Source organism: Fusarium graminearum, chromosome 3 (genome assembly GCF_000240135.3).
Source record: "Fusarium graminearum PH-1 chromosome 3, whole genome shotgun sequence".
Lineage (NCBI taxonomy): Eukaryota > Fungi > Ascomycota > Sordariomycetes > Hypocreales > Nectriaceae > Fusarium > Fusarium graminearum.
In genome coordinates, this window is record NC_026476.1 from 2,240,351 (window position 1) to 2,263,160 (window position 22,810).

The following is a 22,810-nucleotide window of genomic DNA, read 5'->3' on the forward strand; positions in this document are numbered from 1 at the left end:
GAACTACCAAGGTATCTCAGGAGTGAACTCCGTCCTGTTATGTATTGAATATCCATGTTCACGCACGCCCTGAAAGTTTCAAAATTCGAAACCCTGGTAAAACTTTAACGAGATATAAAACATTTTGGCGTCCATAGAAACACCTGGGACTATTTCCTAGCCGTTCGCTACACTTCAGCGACTTTTCCGACTTACATGGCGTTGAATAACAACAGTTGTCCACTGTTAGATCTCAAATAGATTATTAGGTAGTGGGGACAACCTACCTACCTCAGTACTCGGGCATTTGTGGATGACTTGAATTCTACCAGTATGACCTCGGGGTATTCGGACTTTAGAAGCCGCTGTGATGAAGTAATTAAGTGTAGTTTGTGTTTTGTTATCAATCAGTTCTGACTCATCTTTATTTGTCACTACAGTTATGATTAACTTTTTCATGTACATGATAGACTACATCCCCTCGTCCAGCCAGTTACCAATCTGGCTCTGCAGTTACGGTGCTGTATGTATGACACGTATACTTAACATAGCATATGGTTTTCGTCAGACAACTTAGTAACCAATGTTCCCTTCAATGTCCTAATTCAGTCCTTGACTGGCACAAACTTCAAGAGACATCGCTTTCCAAGGGGCCGTGACGAGATCAGTTGGTCATCCATTACCATGGATTCACTCTTCATCGACTCATCTGGCTCCGTTTCGTATCGTGAATAGACATCCCGCAACAGCGTCTTCATTTCCACCATGGCAAGACTGTGGTGTTGCATCATTAGCATCCCGTCTTTCTCATGAAACTCAAAGAGTGTTACTTACTGCTTTCCAACGCATCCCCTGCCTCCACTTGAAAAGGCCCACTGATGTCGTCGTCGGTCGGCATCTCCTTCGGCCGCCAACCATCTCTCCGGGTGGAACTTGTCAGGTTCAGGAAAAACGTCGTCGTTGATTCGGTGAACTGACATGGCCTGGCAGCTAACCACTGTCTTCTCGGCCAAAGTGAAACCGTCAATGACACGGCCACCCTGTGGAACATATCGTGGTAGAGACATTGGGATGGCAGGGAAGCATCGTAGTCCCTCGTTCAATACAGCATCCAGCATAGGCAGCTCGTCAAAGGGCATGTCAGTCTTTCTCAGGAACTCTTCTCTCAACAGACGTTGATACTTGATCGATCTAGGCTGAGAGAGTTCCCACATCAAGAAGCACAGAACATCACCAGTCGTGTCAATGCCTGCAGCCATGTGATCAAGACATTCGGCAGCCATGTCCATAGTATCTAGAACGCTGTCTTTCTCCTTTAATCGATTAAGAACGGTAAAGCTCGCTGCTCCATTCTGTTGGGCATTTTCAATGACAAAGTTGTCGGCCAATGGAATCGATCGAGGCTTAGCAAAGCTGGCAAGAACTTTTGATCCGAGGTTGTGAAGAACTGGGCTGTAATATTGAACCAGTCGGTCTGTTTTTTTGTTTTTTTTTTGCGTCAGCTACGGTGCTTAAATCCTCTGGTGATAATTACTCACTCTGCAAGCTATCGTCAGCGGCAACTTGGTGCATCATCTCCTCATCCTGTTTGTCCTGCAAGCAATTGCTTCCATATGGGTGGAACAGTTGATGCGTGACACAATCGCATGCATACGCGTGCAGTGCTGCGCGTGCTGGTTAGTCCTGATCTTTACTACTTGTTTTGTTCATTAGGAAGAACCAACCTCTCTGTTTGGAATCCATGGTTAGTCATGATATTGAATTACACGGATTTTGACTTACAAATACATCTGCCGTTCTTTCGGGAGACTCGACGCAATGCTGGAGGAACTTGCTGGATCGTTCCTTAATACCGGCCAGAGGAGCTGCCTTCATCACGTTGCTGTTGGCATACCGATCGCCAATCATTCTTCTTCGTTTTGCGTGCTTGGCAAACAGTTAACTTGGTTACAGTTCATCATGCCACATGCGAACTTACATCGCCTTTAACCAAGGTTGAGAACATGGTTCTGCATTATTCAGAGTCAGCATGACTATTGTATTAACATTCAATGATATTCCTACCGCTTTCCATAGACCTGAAAGAGATTGTAGAATTCCGTCTTGTCATATCCACTACCACCGGAGCCATAAATCTCTTTGACAGCAGCAATAGAAGTAAAAGAGACTTCGTTAGGCGCAACACGGACCACTGGGCCATATCTCTTGTGCAGCTCATGGATATACACAGTACGGTTAGCGTTGAGTTCTTGCCATTTCAGTACGAGCGAGGTGAAGTTTGACACAAATGGGCCGGGGATCTTTGCTGTCGCCGAACTCAGGCGGGTGATGATATAGGCAACAAGGAACAGAGCAGCGGCTCCAGATATGAGGCTGGGTGATAATATGAACATGGCGGCGGCGTGGGCCAGTATATTTTGTTTGTGCTGCGAGAAGAAGAAGTCGAAGAGCCAGTCCTGTCAAAGGAGTGGCATCGAGCTTCTTATCACGAAGTAGCAGTATCAAAGATAAACGTGCTAACTCTGATATGACTCCAATTCCTCGGGTTCAAGTCCGAAGGGTTCATGTGGGGGGCTATTTCTACTGCGTAACCGGCAGATAAGTGCATTTGCTGTTACCTGATATTTAATCAATCACGCCCTGTGGCTATCACTCTATTACCTATCGGCCTGTCGCTGTCGCTTCTTTGTTCCCTCTTGAGTAAGGTCTTCTCCACCTCCAACTCTGGGGTTTCCAGGTGCTAATCTGTATCCCCACACTTCACGAACGGACCAAGCCGGTAGGCTGGCCAGGCGTATGTACCTGTCCAAGGTAGTAAGTTTACTTTATGAGAAAGATATGATGAGATTATTTGTTAGTATTCTTGATATTCAGTAACCTCCGCGACCTTGCAATCTTAGATCTCTTAACATTCTTTGAGGGGAAAGTGCTACAATACATGACCGTTTCTAAACCACTAACTTCCATGCCCTCATCCTTGAGCCTCGGCAATTGTGCATCATGACTCGACGCCCTATTGGGTGTCATGAGATCCAGTGGTCTCTTGCCAGTTGAATGCAGACCAAGAGTCTGCCCTAACAGACGTTCAACACTTCTACAAGTCTTGTTTCTTCTCACTACCGCTGCCTTGACGAGAACCTCCTCCAAGCATACTCGAGATCCAACTCAAGCCTGGAATCTGCATTGCGGCCGCGGGAGGGTATTCTTTACCGCCGATCTTGGTTCTCGGGGTACATGTGCACCACTGCGACTCGGGCACTTTATCGAATACTTGCTGGACATGGTTACCGCATCCACGCCATGCCTTTTTTGCTATTGTAGTGAGTTTTCGTTAGTCTCTTATAAGTTAAGCTATATTATGTATAGAGAGCCCTAGTAGCTTACAGCAAGTTGGACAGGTTGCACCAAAACACATGATAGCAAGTTGATATATTACAGGTAGTGATAACTGTAGGTCGTGGAGCGCTGGTGAACGTGTTGCATGAGCGAAAAGTCTGCAACTTGTTTGTGACTCCTTACAACTTTGGGTCTTTGGACAGATATATAGTTATTTTATAGAATTATCGGATGCAAAACTACTTAAGGGAGATGCCGCTCTGTTCGTGGCGGTCGCTGAATTAATTAATCGCCGCTAAACGGGCAATACTTAATGATCTCCCCCAATCTGGGCATACCCTGGACTTGGTACATATAGTAGGTTCAGGCTCAACCTGTATTAATGATTAGGCTGACTTTGAAATCGTAAGTGATAGAAACTGGCGGCCAATGCGGCAATTTTGGGTTTTTAAACAGTAGCTGCTAAGATGAGGTTTCATTGTGACTTGTCGTTGGTTCGTTATGTCGATAATCCATTGTCTACAGTTGATAAATTGTGAGTGATGCGTGGTGTGGAAACTATCTAGAGTTTACCTTATTTTCTGAGCATCTATATGCTCTAGATTAATACGAAACCAGTCAATCGAAAGTCGCAATAATGCCAGGTAGCTGAGAAGTAAATCAAAAGTACGATAAATCAGATATTCAATGGATCAATGATATAGGAACTAATGTTCCCATGACCACGATAGGGAAACGTCAAGTGGGTAGCAGAGAAGTCGACCTTTCAAGTCATAGAATAAGGATAATCAGTTTAGGAAGCACAGTCTCGGTAACATAAACTGCCATTATAATTTTGTCTCTTATGCTCGTAGCGGTTAATTTTTCTGATACCCTGAAGGCAGTATGGCTTTTGTCTTGTTGCTCACCAATGCAGTAAGAAGCAATATATCCCGGTCTGACAGGAGGCTTGTGAGTTACTATTCATAGTATCACACTACAAGGTACGCACGGCTCACATGGCGCTCAGATAATCGAATTACAAAATGACCAGCATTTAGAGACGATACATAGTACAACGCCAGTTGGTTGAGAATGTACTTGTGCCTCTATGATGAGCTTGCACCTATGTATGAAGTTTACTTCCATCACTGCCATATATCTTCTCAAACGACAACACACATAAATGTTCCAGACATGATAGACTCCACCGGCGCTATACATCAAGAGTGCAGGATCAAACATTGGATGGATCCTAGCCTACAGACACAGCCTCCTCGAGAACGGGCCGGGCCCATTTCACCACTCCATCTTTGCTAGAGACAATGCCCGACAAGGCTGATGATGAATAGATGCGAGCGAGATACGATCAAATCCATGGGATCCATAGCTCTGATAGGACGGGCTATTGCTGACACGAGTGAAGAGCTTGGCAGTGGACGAACTTCTGCAGACGCTCAACGTTGCTGACCATCCAGCTTTTAGAGGAATGCAACCTGACATTCGTGTCCCAGCATGCCTATCTAGATAGGTAAGTACTACTCCGCAATCCACGAGTGTACAGAATGAAGTATTAAGATGGCAGCAATAGTCTTGGCCAATACTGCACTGAATCTAGAGATTGAATGCTTCAAATAATCAACAACGGCCTAGTAGCTGGCATACTATCCAAACCACAAGAACGAGCTGCATGATTGATAGGCATGCAGAAAGGTCATTCACCTTTAGGATGGGATAAATGTCTTGTCACAGCATCGTGATCTCGGCTGTTAACCACTGCCTACTATCTACCTATGCCTGTCAGCACATGGATGGATAGCGCCACTATTGCAGAGGCTGTGCTGTAATCGAAGAACCTAATGATATTATCCTTGTCTCAACAGAAAAAACCCATACAAAATTCCATATTTACGAACAACTATCATCCACTACGCAGTTGTTTTTATCAACAGCTCGGATCTCACTCCAATGACACCTTGGTAAGTGGTAAGTTAGTACTGTCTGCCCGGCGTGGATATCTTCCATAGTACCTTCTAGGTGCCTTTTCAACCCTGGACCCTCCCGGCTGCTACGCTAGGTACCCAATTCCACAGCTTAGTAGTAGGAAGGGACCTACAATAGGAACCTGACAGGGTGCTTAGTTAGTACCTAACGGAACCCAGGGATTCTCGGTGTCCGCGAAGAGTGTGGAATGAGGTGCTGAACATGCACTACGAATTGTCCATGATGGCTGTAGTAATGCAAAAGTCGGGTTAATTCTATTCATACATCCATCCCGTCCCGTCCGATCGGTGCCCGTGTCCCTCCCTCCCTGAGGTACCTGCTATGAACCACCTAGCTTAGCACGTTAGACCTACAGATCGCCTACCTAGGGTTCTTTTGGACTGCCCCCGATTTCAATAACCCAACATTGGATCGAAATCATATCTCTCAACTTCCTCCGTCCCGTCCGTCTCTTTTCTCCGTCCTAAAAAACTTATCGACCTCGACACTCCTCTGTGCGCGAACCCTTCCTCCTTCGAAACCCCTCCCTAGGTTGTCTGCTGTCCGCAACGACAATCGCAGTCGCAGTATGAAGAACTTGTTTGGAAAGCACGGCAACCGGTCATCGCATGCGCTCAACGAGCCGCGAACTCCGCCAAAGGCGCCAGCGACAACGACGACGACGACGAACAACAAGAGCAACCAGCCTCCCTCAACTGGCAGTGTAGTGGCACCTCAAGCTCAACCGACAGGCCACCAGCGCCAACCAAGCCATCAACCCCAGTCGCAGCTTCAACAACAACAGCTCCAGCACCAGCAGCTCCCACAGGATCAACACTACCAAGTCCAGCAGCACCAGCAGCTCCTTGATGAGGCGGACTCAGCCTCCCACAGCGCCCACTTTGGCCACCCTCAATCTCACTCACACTCGCACAACAGCGCCAGCACCAATCCCAGCAGCGCCAATAATCCTTCCGCCATAAACCCCCATTCAGCCTTGTCCTCGTCCCATAACACCGCCTTCAGCTCCAGCGAATCTTTTGATTCCCAACAGCCGTCGCAACCGCCTCATTACTTGCAGAACCAGCAACCACCGTTGCATCTACAACATCCTCCTCAGCAGCAAACTCAAGGTGCTTTGCCGCTGTTGCCTTCCCCCTCCTCCGCTTCCGCTTCCGCTGGCGCCCCTCCCCCACCTCACCTCTATAGCTCACCTTCAGCTGCCAGTAGTACGACCGGTGCAAACGTTACCAGTAACCCTCCTTTGTTGCAACAGCAGCAGAGCTCCAACCTATCTAACGTGGCATACGATTCTCATCAACCTCAAGGCGAATTCCATGACCCTGGGCTCGGTCGCTCGCAGAGTGTCCGCTACAGCGCTACCGCATCCTACGATAATCAGAACCAGTCTGTCGATGACCTAAACCGCTACAGTCAAATCCTACCTCAGCAGTTACAGCAACAGCAGCAAGCTCAGACTCAAGCGCAAACAGCTCCTGCCGAGAAGCGGTCGACCCGAAAATTGATTAAGGGCATATTTTCTGGGTCCAATCGTGGGGCGTCTGACAGCCAGCACCACCAAGGCATAAGCATCGGTCACAGTAACAACCAATCCTACGATAACACTGGCGGCCTTGCACGTCGACCGTCCAAGCGGGTGAGCAATCCACCGCCTTTCCTTTTTGTTCTTAATCGCCCCTTGTTTTTATATCCCTATCGTTTTGTGTTGTTGCGACCCTGAACCCCCAGTCTTTCTGCGCCGCCTGCTCTTCGGTCTCATTCCCCCTCTCTCAGCCCAGCCCAACACCCAATCCTACTCCCAACTTCACTCCGCCTACCTCGCTCGATTTCTCTATCTCCTTCTTACTTGGCGAACCAACCTGCCATAGGCCGAGCAGCCACAACCGTCGAGCTTGGTCTGTAACCCTATCCAATCCCCCTTTTGCCTTTAGCCCAAGTCCAAGTCCAAGTCAAGCCCCCCCCCAGTCGTTATTTCTGGCTATCATTGGCGCCGACTGCGCACGCTGCTGCCAGCTCCAGCTGAGCTCCTTTGACAGGTCCAGCAGCTCCCCGAGAGTAGTCAACGCTCCCATCTACCCCAGCTTTCATCTCGCAAGGGACTCGACGATGTTAATGAACACTATATCGCACATCAATCTAACGAGCAATCATTATCGCAGACTTCACGCATTTCCCTCCACAATACCATTCGCCAAGTCACTGGTGAGGTAGACCACCAGCAGCAACAGCAGCATAAGGAAGACGCCGCATACCACCAGAGCCAGAACCAAAAACAGACCCCGCTCCAGCAACCCCACGTTCAGTTACACACAGACGATCAACAGCCGCAATCTACCTACGAAACAAACGCGTACGACCACCAGCAAACGCCCCTCAACCAGCCGCAACAGCCCTACCAGTTTTCAAACGCCCAGCAGCAGCCTGGCTATCACCAGGGTGGGAACCAAGGTGGAGAATTGAGATCAGTTCCCGCACATCTGGGTCCTAGCACACAGTTTCAGAACCCTGAAACAGTCTCGCAGTTCTCGCATGAATCTCCTATCGCCGACTCAGATCAACGTTCAGCCAACTTACAGTCAGCGACCAACTCGCCTGCTGTAAATCACTCCTTGTACATTCAACAACAAGGCTCAACACCGAGCCTCCCTCCTGCTCAACAAATAACACCCCAGCCACTGCAACCAGGCATGGCACCACCTACAGGAGGACCTCCACCCTCGCGCCGCCCAGATTCTGACAAGCTGCGTGGACAAACTGACGTCCCTGGCGGCCCGCCCCCCACTTACCGTCCCGCCAATTCCATGAACAACATGAACCCGCTACCCCCCGTCCCGCCTCAGGCGGCTGGCCAGTCACAAGCATACAGAGGTGACCGCGCGCCTCCGTTTGACAGCCAGGCAGTTGACCAGGGACGAGACAGTCCCCAACCTGTATCTGCTGTGCCAGCTGATTCGAGCGACGGCGACAAATTCAAGGATCTACGTTAGTAGGCCCGGGCAAGGAGCTCACCCAGTCATAATCAAGAGCGGATGCTAATTTGTTGCAGTGACCAAATATAAGAACGTCAAGCGACTTTACTTTGACGGCAAGACGCAGATCGAAGGGCTCAACGGCCAAATCGTGCATCTTCAGAATGCTGTGGCCAATCAGCGCATGTCGCAATCGCGCACCGCCCTCGATGACAGTGAATACTCTACACGATTCAATCGACTCAATGGTGCCATCAACAACCTCTCTTTCAACATTCGTAAAGACTGGCGGTGCGTGCCACAGTGGCTTGACAAGTATGTCAGCGCAGATGCACTCAAGACTGGAAAGGCCGAGATGACGGCTGTTGGACGAGCAGTAATTTCACGATGGCTCATGGAGGAGGTGTTCAACAAGTGCTTTCATCCGGGTCTAGACACGCAGCTCAGCCAGTCGCTTAAAGAGATTGAGCTTGGCATACGAAGCAACTCATACACCCTGACTAGCCAGGAAGAGTTCGATGCCTTGACGAGCAAGATCGTGAGCTGGCGAATGACGTCGCTCGACGGCCTTCATCGTCAACTCAACTCACCGGCAGCGACTGAGAACCGCAACAACTTTATTGCCAAAACAACAACTAACCTGACGGCCTGCCTCTACCAATTTCTCAACACACCGCCACCGCCAGGAGTGGACGGTAGCGCATCGATGATCGTGGAGCTTGCTGTGGGCATTGCAGCTAACCTTCCCCTGGAGAGTCGCGATGTTGCTATTACTTACCCGTTGCCTGGAGAAATTGTCCAGCCTCATGTGATGGAAGTTGAAAAAGCGGCACTACCAGTATTGGAAGCACAGAAGGGAGAGGGAGATGGTGGTGATAAAGATGCTGACGACGAGAAGAAAGTCAAGACTGGTACGTTGAATAAAGCAGCCCCGCCTGAGAGCGGGAAGGATGAAGACTCAAAGAGCACAAGGATGGATGCTGACAAGGACACTTTTGTAGCGGCCCTGCCGACGGATTCGAACAGGGTGCGGTTTGCAGGCTTTATGGCGTTGGAAGTGCGAGGAAGGCAGGTGTTGATGAAGGCACCCATCTGGACTCTATAAAGGAATACAATTGAGTAGATGAGAGCTGCGATAGTGGGACCCGAGGCAAAGAGAAAGAAACGTCGTGCATTGACTGTCTGTGTCTTGGAAGGAAGGCAAGATCACACAAGGTACATGAGAGATCGAACCAAATCAACGAGAACCCACGCTTGATTTGTGCAAGAGGCCAGGCCAGGCTTGTCATTACAACATGACCGAAGAGGTTTAGATGTGATGATGGATTACTGGCATGACGGAGGATTCTGACGGCAAAGGATATGGACCGTTGTTTTGTTCTACGTACATTTTTGCTCCGAGATGAGTGGTTCGAGATGGTACAAAGTGTTTCTGTTGTCATATATCTGTCTGCACATATATAAATGAAGGCTAGAGTCGAGAAATGGCTTCTAGGCACTTTATATTATCTGTCTCAATGTGATATGCAGGTAGTTGGAGAGGCTTGGCTTGGCTTAGCTTGGCTTAGCTTAGCTTGTGATGATCATCAACTCACAGCATGGATGATTGGGTATGACGAAGATGGTATCACTTACCGTATTTGGACTTGAGCCCTGCGGTGAAATGAGTCGAAACTCACCACCTGAAGGACATGGTATCTGGGCTGGCCAGGGCTGACAATAGCTGCGCTGCAAGGAGTCATTCCATGGCGAGTAGAAGAGTCATGGCCGGATGGGAGAACCCTGCTCTCTACTACTGTAGTGGCGATGTTTTGGGACAACTTTGATCTATACTGGAGGTGAGTCATCGTGCTCATTACTACTTTCAGAGGAGGTTCTAGTGGTCCATGTAGCCAACTGCAGGCGGGGACCCTGAACTCCAGTTGTAGCTCCACTACAGTGCCACCTGTGAGGTACCTCTGGAACATTACATAAAGGCGGCGAGAGCTCCCCCAAGAGAAGGAGGGGCAGAAAACAGAGAGACCCGACGCAAAAAAAAGGAAAAAACCCTGCCATCGAACATCCACTTTCTTCCAACTTGCGACAACTTCACTCACTCCAACCTTCAACATTCTAAACACTACGAATTCCACGACTCAGAATTTACCAGCAATCATGGCGGTTCGTGCTCAGTTCGAAAACTCCAACGAGTATGTACTTGTGTCCTTTGTCTGAAGCTCTCTTGTGCTCGTGAACCCCGCCCCCGCCATTTCATTCTTTGATACTGGGCTATGCGGGTGATGATAGAGCCACAAGAAGAAGATTTCAATGCAAGAATATGTTCTGACTATATCTCCAGGGTCGGTGTCTTTGCCACCTTGACCAACTCTTATGCTCTGGTTGCCCTTGGTGCCAGTGAGAACTTCTACAGGTGAGCTTTCTTGCATTTCATCAAATCACGAGCTTCTTGCTGACATGGCCGCAGTGTCTTCGAGGCCGAACTTCAAGATATTGTCCCTACCGTTCGCACCACCATCGCCGGTACCCGTATCATTGGTCGCTTGACTGCCGGTAACCGAAAGGGTCTTCTCGTCCCTACCACCACAACCGACCAGGAGCTGCAGCACCTGCGTAATTCACTTCCCGATTCAGTCCGCATTCAGCGCATTGAGGAGCGCTTGTCAGCCCTTGGAAACGTCATCGTCACAAATGATCACATTGCTCTCGTCCATCCTGATCTGGAGCGCGAAACAGAAGAGATTATTGCAGATGTACTCGGCGTGGAAGTGTTCCGACAGACTGTCGCCGACAATGTTCTAGTGGGTAGTTACATGAGCCTTTCTAACCAGGGAGGTCTCGTGCACCCCAAGACTCCTATTCAAGATCAGGACGAGCTGTCTAGCTTGCTCCAGGTTCCTCTTGTCGCCGGTAGTGTCAACCGTGGTTCCAACGTTGTCGGCGCTGGAATGGTTGTCAACGATTGGCTTGCCGTTACTGGTCTCGACACCACCGCCACTGAGCTCAGCGTTATCGAGAGCGTGTTCCGCCTCGGCGAGGGCCAGGGTCCCAGCAACATCAACACCAGCATGAAGGACACCATGGTCGAATCTTTCTACTAAGCTTGATCCGTGGATTTTGTTTTCTGCATGTAAATTGCTTGCTTTCTTGTTTACATAGGCTTTGCTGCTGCTACCTACTCTTTCGGGTTATCGATCAGACGACGTCATTTCCGTCGCTAAACGAATTCTTAACTTATACGGGGCCTGGTGTTTGGAATACTGCGTGATTTTGCAGATGGTATCAGGAATATGGTATTCATGATGATCGAACGATACGATTTATTCAAGGGAAACGGGACCCCTATCAGCTATTTCTCTATAAAGAGGACTGAGGTCAGGGTGGGGATGACAAACCCTGTCACATAGGTGCATCCATCTGATCCGCCTGAGATGCTGGGTTGTCCGAGAGTCGCTCCCCTTTTGCCTTGAGGCACTCATGTTCTAGTTACACTTGAGACGGGCATGGCAAAAGGTGGAAGTTCGGATAGACTAGATATATTGTTCTGTCACGAATACATGCGACTTCTCGATCCCATCCCTTGTTACTCGAACCCATACAGTCAATCTTTGTCTAAGCAAGTTGTTTTCGTGGTATTAGAGGGCCAATTGCTAAGACCAAGTCGGACTTGTTATATTTATCTGATACATATCACTTCTTAAATCTTAGATGTTAGTCTAGACTCTTCGTGGTCCAGCCATATACCAGGTTTCCATTAGCATAGCAATATTGAATACTTCAAGGTTAATAAGACACCATGTAAGCTACGTATGGCATTGCCATCTACTGTCTATGTCTTGGATAACCTGGAGAGATAGACGTCTCAATTGCCCTCTCGATTCCACCTACAGATATGTTGTTGGACTAGCACACTACTCCGCGCTCACCGCCTGCCAATCCTGGCAATCTCTTGATTCCCCCACCACAAAATATCTAAGCATGCCCACCTGTTGATCTATCTGAATAGCTTCAGATCTAAGCGGAAATCTTTTTTAGTTTTATAAAACGAATACCCAAGATACGAATCTCACGATGGCAACAGAAGAAAAGCCCCAACACCTTGAGCCCTCAAAACTTGGCACAAAACAATAGTTCGTCCGACCTTCCATACTCCTTTACCCCTCCAATACTGACATTCTGCCCCTCAGTTGGGATGATCTCTACACAAACGAGATATCAAACCATTCTGCCGACCCCTCCGACATTGGCACGGTTTGGTTCGACGACTCGGATGCTGAAGCAAAAATACTCGAGTTCTTAGACGGCCTGCTCGACCCCTCTGACCCTGACTCACCAGTCCTTTCTCACGACAAATCTACATTTCTCGATCTCGGCTGCGGAAACGGCTCCTTGCTCTTCTCTCTCCGCGGAGAGGACTGGTCTGCGCGTGCTCTCGGCGTCGACTATAGCCCTCAAAGCATTGCCCTTGCACGCCAGATCACGGCTACAAAGGATGATCTTGAAGAACCCGTAGAGTTTGAAGAGTGGGATCTCATAGCTGGATCTTATGATCCTGTGCTCAACGGCGAGCAAGCTCAAGGTTGGGATGTCGTGCTTGACAAGGGAACATTTGACGCCATCTCTCTGAGCGGTGAAAAAGACACTCAAGGACGACGATTGTGTGAGTGTTATCGCGAGCGGGTTTTGCCACTGGTCCGTAAGGGAGGTATCTTCCTGGTAACCAGCTGTAACTGGACGGAGACTGAGCTGAAGGGCTGGTTTGAGAAGACTGACGCTGAAGGGTTCGAGGTCGTTGGCAAAGTGGAATATCGATCCTTCAGCTTTGGAGGGCACAAGGGCCAAACCATCAGTACACTCTGCTTCCGTAGGGTATGAGTAGACCCAAATGCATTGGAAGTAATATAGAAAAGATACCCATTCATCACGGCAGCACCTGGTTCCATATAATCGTCATCATTCACTTAAAAGAGTTCTTGTTGTATCATACAGTGGTATTTGGCTTCATATCGATGCTTGGATTACCCTCCTCTGAACCCCCTTTGTTGTCCCAACGCCTCATCTGCGTCCAGCTCCCCACTTATCTCAGAGGGCTCGTGTCGGAGTTTTGTATCACTTCAGAGTAGCCTTCCTCCTCAGCGTAACATGTTTGGCTTAAACCAGTACTGGGCTTCTAATATGCAACGTACGACGTCATGGGCTCTTGTCTGTCTTTCTCTCTTTCTGTGACGATACGGACGTGACAAGACAAGTAGACAAAAATCTATATCGACAACAATTATTGCTTCATTACGTCTCTCATCTATGGAGATGTATTCATAGGCTCTCCGCCAGCAATAGGACCCGAAATCTCGGCAGCAGCTGTTGTTGCGAAGTATCGCACATCCACATCGTCGTCCTTCTGCAACTTCTCCAGGTTAGGAACAACTCGTTCTTGGATCAGCTCCGAGCCCCGTGGCGACGGCGTGATCTCGCTACCCTGCTTCTCCAAGTCGTACAGGGTGCCCTCGTCAGGAAGACGTCGGAGCACGCTAATGAGGACGCGGTATGTCTTGGCCACGTTGAAGCGAATGTTGGGGATATCGTCAGAGACAAGCTTGTCAAGCATGGGCAGAATTGACTTGGCAATAACATCCATGCTCACAACACTAGCCAATGTCTAAAATAAAAGGGTTAGCCTGAAGGTTGTGATACTTGAAAAATCGGACGATAATTACCGAGATGGCGAAACAGGTGGTCATTCTGTAAAGGTAGTTAGGGTGGTTACCCATAGCCATGACCTTGGGAATGATAGCCTCGCTAGCCCATTCGACACCAAAGACCTCAGTAAGCTTCTTCAAGTTGTGGGTGGCCGCTTCACGGATCGAGAAGACGGTGTCTCCAAGCCAGCCCATGCACAAGTTGCTGAGCTTCTCGTCGAAGAATTGAACACCAAGTTGGCTAGCCAGAAGTGGGATGTACTCGATAATGGCAAGTCGTACTCGCCATTGCTTATCCTCAGCGAGTTGCACAATTGCGGGAAGAAGTGACTGCGAGAGCAGGTCGATGCCAATAACTAGAGCGGCGTTAGTTTTAAATCTTCTTGCCAAAATGTTTGTTGGTTACCTTGGTTAACAAGCTCGAGCTTCGAGATGATGTGAAGTCTGACCTCAGGGAACTCGTCCTTGAGCATCTGAAGGAACATGGGGAGAAGGTGGTCGATGGTTCTATGGCACACATTAGCATAGGATATTGGAGGCGAGAACATTGAACCACGTACTCTTGCTTTCCAAGAATAGGAGCCAAGCCACTGATCTGAGTGCCAAGTGCAGCGCGAACATGTTGAGAAGTGTCAGAGACGAGGTCTTCGATGCTGCCCATAATGTCGTTGAGGAGAACGTTGCGGTCGACAAGAGCGCAGAAGCCAGGAATCTGGCCGGCAATAGCGGTTCGCACCTCGGCTTCGTTGTCCTTGAGAAGCTTAACGAAAGCAGGAACAAGATCCCTGGAAACAACCTCCTCATCTACGGCCTTGGCAATCTATAGGGAGTCAGTATACCATAGCTAAAAACCAGAAAGATGCTACAGACCTTCTCGAATCTATCGGCGATCATGTAGCGAACTCTCCAACTTTTATCCTCTATCAAATTGCGAAGAGCTGTCAGCAGGACACCGTGGCTGGCCTGCTGCTCTTTGGGAACGGCTTCGGCGATGGAAATGAGAACCTCGACCGTAAGTAATCGGACGCTATCCTGATCGTCTTGTGCGAGGTGTTGGAAAAGGGGTATCATTTCGTCGACAACGATGGTGGCGGGCATCTCTTTGACAAACTTGGCGAGGTTGGTGGCAGCTTGGCGACGAACCATGGGTGTCTCATCGTGGACCAACAGACCGAACTGCTGACGCAGCTGTTCTTGCACAGGCGGGGAGACCTTGTTGTAAGGAGTTGTGAAGAGACCGCATCCCGAAACCTTTGATGTGAACCAATCGGCCTTGGCGAGGCGGATTGTGAGGGGAATGAAGTACTCCTCAACTTGTTGAGGCGAAAGCTCGGAGCAAATCTTGTTCAAGGACTCGACGGCCTAAAAATATCAGTTAGTGAGGGGTGCAGGGCATAGGTGAAGGGAAGAGCGAGTGTGTTTACCTTGTCACGAACCACGGGCTCCTCGATAGCAGCGAGGTTCTCAAGGGGAGACAGCAGGACGTGACCCCACTGAGAACCGCCAACATACTCGACAAAGCCGCCAAGCTCCTCGCTCAGGGCAACGAGGACCTCGTCTTCATCCTCCACGGACTCTGTAAGGTATCACGGTTAGGAAAGGTCTTTGTTTGGGTCGCAACTTGGTGTGCGGGAAAGATCGAAGACTGACCATCGAGGAAGGGGATGAGCTCCTCACGAGTTCGTTCAGCGCCGAGAGCAAGAGCAATGGTCGAGAGACGGTGGATGGCGTTGAGACGGAGCAAAACATCATCGTGCTAAGGAGCAATCGAGAGTTAGCAATGCATGATCACTTGTCCCTAGCGATAGGATAGGTAGGCGAAGGGAAGCGTCGTGCAAGCGTGGCGTCACCGCCAAACCTGACATACCTTTAGCTCGTCAATAAGTACGGCGATAGGGTACAGCTCATCGCCAGAGTTGGGCGCGTCAGCCATGGCGAGCGGGGCGGTAAGATCGCAGATTTATCAAGAAAATGAGTGGCAGCGTCCGAGATGGGTTGAGGTGATCGTTAGGAGGATGGAAGGAGGAGGGTTGGACGATTGCGGGTGGATCGCGTGCGGTAGGTGCTGAACTGGACTTGGACTGGTGGGTGATGCAATGATTTGCGCAGACGAGTCCCAACACACGATTTTTGGTTGAAAGACGAGGGCAGAGACGACACTACACAAAGGGAGTAGAGCCCTGGGCTACGCTCAGCGCAGAGATATTTGGCGAATATTTAATAATGCAGAGTCAAGGTCGCGGCCTATGTCAGGGTTGTCGAGGTCTGGGGCATGTGAATACGTAGAATCAATAGATGAGAGAGGGAGAAGAGAGAGCCCAGGGAAAGATGTGGAGTAGGAGCTGGACTGGACTGGATGTTTGATGAATTGGACTTGGACTGGGCTGGCAGGGTGCCCAAGATGAGTGAGGCTGGTGGCTCCTTTCTAGTGGGTGCTGTAGCGTCTCACTGCCCGAGTTGCAGTGCTGGGCCGCTGCCTGAACGAGCAATGGCTTCCATAGGCAGGTGCCCTGAGCAACACTGAGATGAACGCTCCCGTCCAGGTCCGGGAGGGGCAAACCCCCCAGATGGGCGAACAGCTTCTGTCTGGACAGGACAGCAGCTGGCAAAATGTGGCTGAAGTGGGGTTAGAGTGGCACTTCATTTCCTGAGGAAGCATGGGATTTTGAGGGGCAAGCTTCCTCTGACACTCTTGATACTCACCTGGGTCAGAGCGCCTCAGGAACTGTGGTGGTATGAACATGGGGATAAAGCCGTCTATCTGGGTGACATATTGCAGTCCTTCTCACATACTATTCTGTTAAACGTAACTCTAGGAACGAAACAGCGCAAGGTTTCGAAATTGGCTCTGAAGGATTGTATTCGACGTCACTGCCATAGCTTCCCAAGCCATGAATTCTCAAGCTCTGAACCCCGCCATTCCCAACCTAGAACAGACAGGATTTAGGTAGTAGTTAATTGACAGATTAATTCTTTGATGGTAGGCATTATTCGCTTGAGTAGATGACATATTGTCCGGTATGGAGATGTGTTGTAAATGTCATGTCTGGTTCAATCTTTACAAACTGCCTACCCTCTGTCTTGATAAGGCCTATCGATGCCGCCCTGTTTAGATTAAGCAACCCAACGATTTCCCGTTAACCTGAAGCCGTTTTACAACCTTTCCTACCGCCTACATGATGTGGTAGTACTGTAATTGTAGCTGCCCTACCATCGGGATGTCTGCGTTCGGCAGAGGAGTATCGATGATCCGCTACATCGGACACCCCGCCAAACGAGTCCGGTAGCGGGGTACCACCTCACCATACTATGGCGCTGCGCTCTCCAGAGTACCCTAGTATCACATCCCACTTCCCTGCCTGTAACAACGGCATCCCCAAAATTTCCTGTGACTCAGTGCTATCCACGTCCAACGGCCGACGGAAACCTCACCTCTGCCTTCAAATTCCTAAGGAAAAGGATCATACAACAAGCTAGGCTCGAGGCTACGCTTCATCATGCCTACCATCTCCGTCGACAAGTACAAGCTTTACGAAGCCCTCGGTCAAAAGTGCGAACGAATGCCCCTCCTTGTTAACCCCCACCATCAAGTCTCCGACTTCGCGACCAAGTCCGATATGCATTCACTAACATAATTTGTTGCGTCTGAAATAGATTCACAACCGAGGAATTCGAGGACCTCTGCTTCGAGTTCGGCATTGAGCTGGACGAGGATACGGAAAACGATGAGCGTCCCATTGTGAACGGCGAGCAAGAGCCTCCCCAGCTCAAGATTGAGATTCCCGCCAACCGATATGACATGCTCTGCTTCGAGGGTATTGTTTCCAACCTCAATGTCTTCCGCGGCAAGACTGAGCCCCCCAAATACCGCCTTGTCGATCCCTCTAGCGGCAAGCTAGAGTCAATCACTGTCAAGCCCGAAGCCGAACAGGTCCGACCATACGTCTCTGGTGCCATCCTGCGCAACATCAAATTCGACAAGAGCAGATACGAGTCTTTCATTGCTCTACAAGATAAGCTTCACCAGAACCTGGCCCGAAACCGAACGCTCGTTTCCATTGGTACCCATGATTACGATACTATCAAGGGTCCTTTCACCTATGAGGCTCTGCCTCCCAAGGATATCAAGTTCACCCCCTTGAACCAGACCAAGGAGATGGATTCTGCTGAGCTGATGAGCTTCTATGAGAACGACAAGCACCTGGGTCGTTTCCTCCACATCATTCGCGACTCTCCTGTCTACCCTGCCATTTACGACTCAAACCGTGTCGTCTGCTCTCTCCCCCCTATCATCAACGGCGACCACTCCAAGATCACACTTGACACCACAAATGTGTTCATTGAGATCACCGCCACTGACCTTACCAAGCTCGATATCGTCACCGACATCATGGTCACTATGTTCTCCATGTACTGCTCCGAGCCTTTCACCGTTGAGCCTGTCCAGATCAACTCTGACCACAACAACCAGACCCGTATCACTCCTAACCTGAAGCCCAGAGTTGCTGAGGTTGAGATTGATTACCTCAACAGCTGCACCGGCCTTAACGAGTCCCCAGAGAGCCTGTGCAAGCTCCTCTCCAAGATGTCATACACTTCTACCCCTTCATCAAAAGACGCAAACATCCTCGAGGTTGCTATCCCCCCAACCAGAGCCGATGTTCTCCACCAATGCGATGTTATGGAGGATCTTGCTGTGTGCTACGGCTACAACAACCTGCCTCGTACTGCGCCCTCACGAAGTGCTACCGTTGGTGCGCCTCTACCTGTCAACAAGCTCAGCGATATTATTCGAATCGAGACGGCTGTTGCTGGCTGGAGTGAGGTCATGCCTTTGATCCTCTGCAGTCACGACGAGAACTTTGCTTGGCTCAACCGTAAAGATGATGGTAACACTGTCGTGCGCCTGGCCAACCCCAAGACTGCCGAGTATCAAGTCGTACGATCAAGCCTTCTCCCTGGTCTTCTCAAGACCATCCGCGAGAACAAGGGCCACAGCGTCCCCATGAAGATCTTCGAGGTCTCGGATGTTGTTTTCAAGGATGAGACCCAAGAGCGCAAGGCTCGCAACGAGCGACATTTTGCTGCTGCCTGGTACGGCCGAACCAGTGGGTTTGAGGTAGTCCATGGCCTTCTTGACCGTATCCTGCTCATGCTCCGCACATCCTTCCTTACCCATGAGGAAGGCCTGTCCGGTAAGAGTATTGATTTCGAGGTTAAGGAGAACCCCAGCAAGCCCGATGGCTACTGGATCGAGGAGCTCGATGATGCTACATTCTTCGCTGGCCACGCTGCCTCTGTGTACCTCCGTCTCGGTGGAAAGGAGAGACGCGTGGGCGAGTTTGGTATTCTGCACCCTAGCGTGTTGGAGAAGTTTGATTTGAAGTAAGTAATTGCGGCATTGCTATCTGGACAAAATTAACTGACATCTCCGCAGATACCCTGTTAGCACTCTCGAGATTAACCTTGAGGTTTTCCTGTAACATGGTAAGAAGAAACTAAAAAAGGTAGACCATGAGGGCAAGAGACGAAGAAAAACAACGCACAGCACATGAGTGATAGAGATCATGTGGATATGATTCAAGGTCAAGCAAGATAGACACGTTTCAATCACCGCCGGAATGACGCTACGAGATAGATAAAAACAAAAAATGATGAAGATACAGAGCCAAGTTTTGGACTTTTGTTTAGTCTAACAGACAACTTTGATGTGTCATGCTACATAAAGTGCCATAAGAAAATCTATTGTCATCTAAGACCTCTGTACATGCACATGGATCGCGCAAGTTCAGAATGCATTCGCCTCCCAAGTTCAACGCCAAAGCCCAGCTCAAGATGTTTCTAATGATAATCCGCCCACGCGAGCCAACGGCAATCGCTCTTCAGACGATCAAATTCCAAGTTCCAGACGACTTGATTACTGCTCGGTCATCGCCTTCCTGCACTTCCTTTCCATTCCTGTAAGCAATTTCTCAAGGCTCATGAAAGGGTCTGGATGCTCCATGCTTAGAGAGTGGCGAGGCGTCCCAGACTTCACTTTTAGTTGCGAGGGAGCGTCAGAGGTGATATGAGGACAAGACTCTAGAAGCTCATAGCCACATCGTCTAACATGCTGCCATTTTTCACTCAAATCGCTGGGAACACTGTGAATACTGACCCAACCTGAAGACATGGCGAAGTCCGTGGTCAAAAGCGGTGGGGCTGCCAGTGTATGTGACCAGGAACAGCAATGCCGCACAGAATCATGGGTTTCGACAATCAAGTATGGGCCAGGATCTGACTCGGAAAACATGACCTCCTATGCCATCTCACTTAGCTCCTGATCGCTACGGGTGGGTGCAGGAGCAGGATTTGAAGACGAGGCAGACTCGCCAGTGCTAGTAAGTTGCCCAAGCATCCCTTTGCCTAGATTGAGACCTGCAATGCCATCCCGGATAGCGGCAAACGTGTTGCCGTTAGGCTCAGCAGATGCGCTTCGTTCGATCGGCGCATGCCGTGTCTCTGGCGTCAGTGTCTCGTGTGCTGTCTCAACTCCAGCGAGAACTGACGGAGGTCCTGATTTGGAACTCGAGGTTGATGATCTAGGATCAGCATCGGCTTGGATGACACTGGGATACTGAAGATTCGATATGGCGGTTTGGCGATCTGTCTCGGCTGCCGCTGCAGCATTGAGACCACCATTCATCTCATCCTCAGTCCTCCCAAATACCTGGTGCCACCATCTAATCTCTTTAAGCCGCGGTAGAAGAATTCGCTCCTGCCCCTTTACATGGTCGTCGATACTAGCATCAAAATCCGGGTTTGTAAATTCAGCCCGTCGACAGAGGAAGTAGTCCCAAACTGATGACGTGCGTTCCGTAGCTCGGGCGTCCATTCTTTGCTTCTCGGAGTTGAAAAGGAAAGTACCGTATTGGCAAGAATACAGGTGATACAGAAGACGGCGCAGAAACCTTTCGTTAAATTGAAAACGATTGTTGTTTTGGCGCAGAAGCTGATAAGTGCAGTCGAGAAACTGGTGGAAAACAGGGCTGATCATTTTTGGAGATGTTGCCTCGTCGTCAACAACCTTTCCGGGAGCTGTTTCGACAACTGCAGCTAGGTCTGGATCGTCTTTGTTTTGATTGAAGAAGCGCTTTGCGCCACTCAGAACATTCTGGAAAGCATCGTTTCGGCCGTCGTTCTCTCCGGGCTGCACCTTTGAACCTGCAAAAGCATCCTTTTGCACATTGAACCAGTCTTCGTGGTTCAGATGCCCAGAACGTAGTCTGAACATGTGCCCAAAAGAGAGCCAATCCTTCTCAATGAGAACAATGAATCCATCTATGGTACGGTAGTAAGGGTCCAGCATGATTTGAGCCAATGCACTGAGCTGACTTGTGCGATCCCATCCATCAGAACAGTGTATGAGAACATGGGAGTGGTTGATGCCAATCTGTCTAGCAATAATGGCCGATCCATCCAGAACATTGTGAATATGTCGTAGCCAACCACTTTGGTGGAGCAGCTCTCGGTTTGGTGGTAGAGGTGAAATATCAGCGTCTTTGAGAGCGTCGACGACCTTGTTGAGAGAGCTTCGCATGACGTGGATATTCTCAATACTAAGGAATATCTTTCGCGCAAACTTGTACTTGTCCATATTTTCCGAGCCCATCCCCTGAACTTGATTCACCATGGCGTTTATAGTTGGACGGGCGTCCACAATCAAATTACTCTGCTGGGCACCATATACCTGACGCTTACCCGAGGCATCGTACACTGCAGAAGATTTGGAAATCAGTTCATCTTCATATCGTTCTGTCTCGGAGAGTTCTGGCTCTGTCGTTGAGCTCACAAGAGACACGTCAGCTTGACTCGATAAGGGAGTGGTGTCCTCGGACCCAGGCGGTAAGAGAGCGTTGAAAGATGCCGCTACTAGTTTCTCGTCTTGTACATTCGTTTTTCGTGTTATTCCAGAGAGGGGTTGGGAGCTTCGAGTGATGGTGCAGTTGTTGATAGGATGGATGTACGACAGCGCCGGGACACGATTTCTCGAGCGGAAATCCTTTGCATATTTAAGAACGTTGTCTGAAATTTTGGTTGGAACGACCAAGAATGCAGGATATGTGTCGCAAAAGGTGTAGTCCTTATTAATGTGCGTGATCCTCCAGCCTCTGTCAGGCAGCTTCTCACTAATTCCCTGTCGCCTAAATTCTGCTTTTGGATCGTAGAATGACCAGCCTCTAACTTCTCGCTCGTGCTTCAGCGGCTTGTGGTTAAATGCGTAAAGCTTTTCGACTGTTCCAAGCTTGCAGGTCCGAGATTTGATGAAATCGAATGCGTCGCGGGCGATTTCACTGTCAGTGAAGTTGAACGTAACGAACGTGAAGTCACGGCATCGTAATCGAATCGATGGAGCTTGACGTGACCCAGGCGGGACTGGTCGGAATACGCAGTGGCATAGCATCGGGAACGGAATCCATCTTTCTCGAACTTTTGATTTCTGCGAAGGATCTGGCGGATTTCCGGACTGATCAACGGGTGCGCAGAACACCAAATGGAAGTCGGTCAGTCGCAAAGTGCCATGGGTAGTCTGGCCGCCGTAGATACCCTGAACACTTTCGACAATCTAAGTCACGTTAGAAACTTGGGGAAATAGTGGTAAATGATGAAGCAAAGGTCGAGCATATAGACGAGGCGACTGTGACTAAACGATTTCACATACCTTTCGGGCCTCCATTTTGACAAACCGTGGGGTGATATGCACCACAGTTTCGCCGGCTCCCTGTTTCTTGAATAGAAGTTGTTACAAGATCAAGATGGTATGCCAAGTGTAATGCTGTTTTCTGTTTGTGATCGCTTAAGTGTCGACGT

General features: G+C 49.4%; 8 protein-coding genes across 8 annotated transcripts; 4 read left to right on the top strand and 4 right to left on the bottom strand.

The window, feature by feature from the left end:
* Nucleotides 1–584: 584 nt before the first annotated feature.
* FGSG_12737 (uncharacterized protein) lies at nucleotides 585–2,372 on the bottom strand (the record flags this gene model as incomplete). The annotated part of the gene is made up of 6 exons (XM_011325660.1): nucleotides 585–753; nucleotides 814–1,453; nucleotides 1,518–1,563; nucleotides 1,762–1,905; nucleotides 1,958–1,988; nucleotides 2,044–2,372. The coding sequence occupies 6 exons, from the start codon at nucleotides 2,370–2,372 to the stop codon at nucleotides 585–587; spliced, it is 1,359 nt and encodes a 452-aa protein (XP_011323962.1).
* Nucleotides 2,373–2,636: 264 nt separating this feature from the next.
* FGSG_12738 (uncharacterized protein) lies at nucleotides 2,637–3,394 on the bottom strand (the record flags this gene model as incomplete). Its single annotated transcript, XM_011325661.1, has 4 exons — nucleotides 2,637–2,781; nucleotides 2,858–3,053; nucleotides 3,097–3,291; nucleotides 3,364–3,394. The coding sequence occupies 4 exons, from the start codon at nucleotides 3,392–3,394 to the stop codon at nucleotides 2,637–2,639; spliced, it is 567 nt and encodes a 188-aa protein (XP_011323963.1).
* Nucleotides 3,395–5,866: 2,472 nt separating this feature from the next.
* FGSG_05427 (uncharacterized protein) lies at nucleotides 5,867–9,611 on the top strand (the record flags this gene model as incomplete). The annotated part of the gene is made up of 4 exons (XM_011325662.1): nucleotides 5,867–6,934; nucleotides 7,458–8,280; nucleotides 8,345–9,178; nucleotides 9,269–9,611. 4 exons carry the CDS (start codon nucleotides 5,867–5,869, stop codon nucleotides 9,370–9,372), a joined length of 2,829 nt encoding a protein of 942 aa, XP_011323964.1. The 3' UTR covers nucleotides 9,373–9,611.
* A 665-nt stretch (nucleotides 9,612–10,276) lies between these two features.
* FGSG_05428 (eukaryotic translation initiation factor 6) lies at nucleotides 10,277–11,894 on the top strand. Its single transcript, XM_011325663.1, has 3 exons — nucleotides 10,277–10,456; nucleotides 10,606–10,677; nucleotides 10,732–11,894. The coding sequence occupies exons 1-3, from the start codon at nucleotides 10,422–10,424 to the stop codon at nucleotides 11,363–11,365; spliced, it is 741 nt and encodes a 246-aa protein (XP_011323965.1). The 5' UTR covers nucleotides 10,277–10,421; the 3' UTR covers nucleotides 11,366–11,894.
* Nucleotides 11,895–12,290: 396 nt separating this feature from the next.
* On the top strand, nucleotides 12,291–13,193 carry FGSG_05429 (uncharacterized protein). Its single transcript, XM_011325664.1, has 2 exons — nucleotides 12,291–12,394; nucleotides 12,452–13,193. The coding sequence occupies exons 1-2, from the start codon at nucleotides 12,336–12,338 to the stop codon at nucleotides 13,137–13,139; spliced, it is 747 nt and encodes a 248-aa protein (XP_011323966.1). The 5' UTR covers nucleotides 12,291–12,335; the 3' UTR covers nucleotides 13,140–13,193.
* An 85-nt stretch (nucleotides 13,194–13,278) lies between these two features.
* Nucleotides 13,279–16,001, bottom strand: FGSG_05430 (phosphatase PP2A regulatory subunit A). Its single transcript, XM_011325665.1, has 8 exons — nucleotides 15,828–16,001; nucleotides 15,611–15,716; nucleotides 15,385–15,536; nucleotides 14,831–15,322; nucleotides 14,521–14,780; nucleotides 14,367–14,467; nucleotides 13,979–14,316; nucleotides 13,279–13,920 (listed from the first exon to the last, which is right to left on the bottom strand). The coding sequence occupies exons 1-8, from the start codon at nucleotides 15,891–15,893 to the stop codon at nucleotides 13,564–13,566; spliced, it is 1,872 nt and encodes a 623-aa protein (XP_011323967.1). The 5' UTR covers nucleotides 15,894–16,001; the 3' UTR covers nucleotides 13,279–13,563.
* A 1,456-nt stretch (nucleotides 16,002–17,457) lies between these two features.
* On the top strand, nucleotides 17,458–19,443 carry FGSG_05431 (phenylalanyl-tRNA synthetase beta chain; the record flags this gene model as incomplete). Its single annotated transcript, XM_011325666.1, has 3 exons — nucleotides 17,458–17,510; nucleotides 17,615–19,345; nucleotides 19,398–19,443. 3 exons carry the CDS (start codon nucleotides 17,458–17,460, stop codon nucleotides 19,441–19,443), a joined length of 1,830 nt encoding a protein of 609 aa, XP_011323968.1.
* An 815-nt stretch (nucleotides 19,444–20,258) lies between these two features.
* Nucleotides 20,259–22,676, bottom strand: FGSG_05432 (uncharacterized protein; the record flags this gene model as incomplete). The annotated part of the gene is made up of 2 exons (XM_011325667.1): nucleotides 20,259–22,565; nucleotides 22,662–22,676. The coding sequence occupies 2 exons, from the start codon at nucleotides 22,674–22,676 to the stop codon at nucleotides 20,259–20,261; spliced, it is 2,322 nt and encodes a 773-aa protein (XP_011323969.1).
* Between the last annotated feature and the right edge of the window lie 134 nt (nucleotides 22,677–22,810).